Here is a 4,297-nt window from a genome sequence, read left to right as displayed (position 1 = left end):
AGTGCTTCCCGCTGACTTTTGGTACTTGTGCTTTTTAAATTATTTTATTCCAAGGAGATTTAATCATGGTATGGCTTCAAAGATTCAATTTTATAACTATCAATGCCTAAATACATTTTTAAAAAATACTAGATCTTGGAACCAGTAGTTAGCGTAATGGCTATGTCACTGGATTCCCATGTAGTCGACCGCAGTTTGAGTCCCGGACCTGTGACTTAAAACTCATGCTGGGTGTGTGTGCGTGTGTGCCCAGGATCCCGAGAGGAGAATGGAGGAGAAGGGATTGCGGCGTGACCATCCCCCGTGGGGGGTGATTTCTCACTTTCTGTCTCTATGTCTCTCTCTGTCTGTCTGGCGAGGGCACGTGCCCTATAGTGAAAACCTCTCAAAAAAAAAAAAAAAAGAAAATCAAATTCATGTTAAAGCTTGTTGTCTCAGTCTAGAATAAAGTAACATTTATCTAAGAATACATTATTTAAAGAGCCATTTTAAATAAAATCTTTTTTTTAATTTAATTTTTTCAAAATGTGTAATCTTTAATCAAATGTTCACTAAATGAAAAAAAATGAGAATTTAGGACCTAATGAGTAATGGAAATTACATATTAACATATAACTACATATACTAAGTAAAATATTATAACTACCTATTGAGAACATACATTATACATGCATATAAATCATAAACATATACAGATATGTGTATCAATGTTTATGTCTTGTTACTAAGCAGTATATTAGCTGATAAACAAAAACTTTCAAATATGATAATGAATTATATCAAAAAAATGTTTGTCGAAGTGAAAGATCATAGAGAAGAAAATACATTATATATAAAGGAATCCAACATTTAAAACATTTTTTTCAGTGGTGATAATGGTGTTCAAATATCTATAGAAATGACTTTTTTGACTATTTTATAGTGATTTCACAATTTCATGTAAAATGCCAACATTTACAACATGTCAGAAATTAAATAACTACACCTCTAAAGTTTAATAGAATCATCTAGATATAAATGTAAAGTATCAGAGAGACATTAGCTTTTCTTTTCTTTTCCTGAGAGCATGCACGTACACATACAACAGGAGTGAGTTTCAAGCAGCCAGACCTGAAACTTGAACCACGGTCTGCTTATGCGAGTCCAGCACCTTAACCACTACATCACCTTCTGGCCCCAATAAACAGTTTTCAACATTGTTTCTCTGGAGTCCAAGGAAAAGCTGTAAGACTAAACATTCCTACTTTTCAAACTTGTTTATTAAATTTAAAGCACTCTGTAAATTAACTTTAAAATAATATTTTAATTCCTCCATTTTTTGTATAATTTGTATTAAAATTGTACTAACCTCAGAAAATTAAAAATACCAGATACATTTTCTTTATTAAAATTTTCTTCCCAGATACATACTATTAATTATATTTAGGAGTTTTTACATTTGCATAATTTTTTTTTTTTTTTAAGAGAGATTTTGTTGTAGGGCACATGCACTCGCTGGAAAAACAGAGAGACAAAGAGATAGAAAGCAAGAAATCACCTCCCCGGGGGTATGGCCATGCTGCAATCCCTTCTCCTCCACCCTCCTCTCGAGATATTGGGCATGCACACACATGCATCTGGCATGAGTTAACCCCACCCTTAGTTCAGGGACTGAATCAGGGTCAACTATGTGGGAGTCCAGCAATGTAACCATTTTGCCATCTGCTGGTCCCACTTGTGTAATTTTTTTTCATTTCCATGTTTTTTGATATTAATTTGTAAGTACTTTGTATTTGCTGAAGGATAGCTATTTGTATTCCCTTCTTATTTTATTTATTTAAAATTTTCTAGAGGGCCTGTGTGCTTGCTAAAGACACACAGAGAAAGAGAGAGAAAAAGTGAGAAAGACTCCCCCACGGGGACTGGCCACACCCAACCCTATCTCATCTATCTCTCCTTCCCCTGGGGATCCTGGGTATACAAGCACAGGGGCCTAGCACATCTCTCCAACTGTTGGATTGAGGACTTGAACCCATGCAGTCAGCCATGTGGAATCCAGTCACACCAAACTCCATTCTACAGGCTGGCCCTGTAATCTCTTTTGTAAAATGAGCAACTAGGTATACAAGAGGTAAGAAAACATGTAGAGTTTAAATCCACATGTGCCTAACTTAAAAAGCTAGACCACTCATAGTAATGGTTTTCATAATCTAGTCAGACATTTAAATTGAAGCAAATTCAGCAACAAAGGAAACATTGAAATAATTAGTAGAATATTAGACTTTAGCCAAGGGTTAAAAGTAAATTAGAGGAATGATGAAAGAGCATAATCAGAGAATTAGCAACATATCTAAATTCACACACACCTCGAGTTTAAGTGGGACCAATTACAATTGACTCTTTAGTAAGATAAGGTAAAATATTGTATCTTTGATCCATAATAGTTCAATTTAATGTTTTAGAAGATAGACTTAAAGAAATAATTTATTTTCTCTGTGGAAATTCTGGTTCCAAAAAGTATGTTAACTAATCTAAACAGAAAAAATCTGGAGCCACATGATATAGCTAGAGACCGACTTGAGCTGGTGCCCAAGCAAAGGTGCCAACATTTAGCAGCATTTACCCTGGAACACACTCCAGGATATATGAAAATCCTGGCAATGGTGCCGAGTCCTCTGGCTTCAGATTGTTTACTTCTGAGATATCTTGTTATATGGAAGAGAGAAAAACAAGCCATAAACCCATTCAACATAATTTATTGACAGCACAGCCTATTTATGCTTCTATTTTGATAAACAGATGAAATGGCAACTTTTGAAACTCTCTCCATGCATTAAAAAGAAGAGGAAATGCATGTGGCAAAACACATTTGGAAATTTAGCAAACCTCTGATGTTTATTGTGAGATGTTTGATGAACCCAAACACAGCTGTGTATACTTCTACCAATTGACTATGGCATTTTTCCTCAAAAACAGCAGACACCTCTTCATGCTAGCAGCTTACTGGTGATGACACCATCCCATTAGAAATTAGCTTTGTTCCTGCATAGAATATTTTTAAATGAGAAAAGAATTCTTTCAGCTCGTGCACAAGCTAACAGACAGTTATGAACACACTATTCTAGAATAATTAATACCCTAAAAATGTCCTAAGAGGTATTACAAAATAATCATTTTTACTTCAACGAGGTATGAGCCGTATTAATCTGTGAGTAAATGATTGTAGAGTTTATTTGTCTGGCAGGATAAAGTCAAAACAATAACAGATTATTTCAAAGAATTCTACCTTGTAATTGATGTAATTTTTTAGTAAGTGAACTTAGTTATTTTCAAGGTTTTGTGCATGATGTGGGTAAAAAAACAAAATCAGAAAATGTAGAAACAAAATATTGTGGGACCAGCAGATGGCATAATGGTTTTGTTGCTGGACTCCCACATAGTCAACCATGGTTTGAGTCCTGGACCTGGTGGCTTAAACACAGCAGATGTGTATACGAGCATGCCTAACATCCTGAGAAGAGAATGGAGTAGGGACTTCAGCATGGTCATTCCCATGGGGGCGGGGGGAGGATGACTTCTTGCTTTCTGTCTTTCTGTTTCTCCAACAAGCTCATGTGGCCTATAGCAAAAATCTCTCTCTAGAAAAACAAATAAAATATTGTGTTTGAAGTATTCTCTCTCCCAAAGTACAACACTGCTTATGTTTTCTCTTCTTAAAATGCATTACAAGTATCAGCATAGAAGACTGGAAGGTATACAGCAGTGAAACACAATGTTTGGTGACGTTAACCCAAATAGGAAGGCTGCAGGTTATTTTTTTTTTTCAGATGATCATCAATTTATTAAAATAGTTGACTTAGGCATCTGCAATGGTGACTTCAACCTCGACTCCTGGTTCAATACTGATGGAAGTAATCTGTTTAACAATCTCAGAAGGACTGTGCAAATCAATGAGTCGCTTGTGGATTCTCATCTGGAAACGATCCCAAGTCTTAGAACCTTCACCACAAGGTGTTTTTCTTGTAGTGATTCTCAATGTCTTGGTTGGCATCCGAACTGGTCCTTTCACCTTGAGATTCTTTTCCTTTGCACCTCTGATTAAGTCAGCACACACTTTCTCCAGGGACTTCATGTTGCGGCTGGTTAAAGTAATTCTAATTGGGTGAATGGCCACCTCTGGCTCCACAGGTGTTTCTCCAGTATCTTTAAAAGCCATGGCTGCGGTGCGGCTTCCTGACCAACTTGTTCCTCGCGAGAGCAAACAGCATTGAGTCAGGAGCAGAGTGGACTGCCGGGGCTCGGGGCCCCCTCCGTCCGC

At 36.7% G+C, this 4,297-nt stretch overlaps 1 protein-coding gene across 1 annotated transcript; it reads right to left on the bottom strand.

Moving 5' to 3' along the window:
- Positions 1 to 3,808: 3,808 nt before the first annotated feature.
- Positions 3,809 to 4,225, bottom strand: LOC106733939 (40S ribosomal protein S20). Its single transcript, XM_014584312.2, has one exon. It carries the CDS (start codon positions 4,193 to 4,195, stop codon positions 3,836 to 3,838), a length of 360 nt encoding a protein of 119 aa, XP_014439798.1. The 5' UTR covers positions 4,196 to 4,225; the 3' UTR covers positions 3,809 to 3,835.
- Positions 4,226 to 4,297: the final 72 nt, after the last annotated feature.

Source organism: Tupaia chinensis, unplaced genomic scaffold, assembly GCF_000334495.1.
Source record: "Tupaia chinensis unplaced genomic scaffold, TupChi_1.0 Scaffold146289_1, whole genome shotgun sequence".
NCBI classification, from domain to species: Eukaryota; Metazoa; Chordata; class Mammalia; order Scandentia; family Tupaiidae; genus Tupaia; species Tupaia belangeri.
This window is presented reverse-complemented; position numbering and strand designations above follow the sequence as displayed.

Coding starts and splice junctions, on each gene's coding strand:
- LOC106733939 (XM_014584312.2), bottom strand. CDS start 4,195: ATGGCTTTTAAAGATACTGGAGAAACACCTGTGGAGCCAGAGGTGGCC.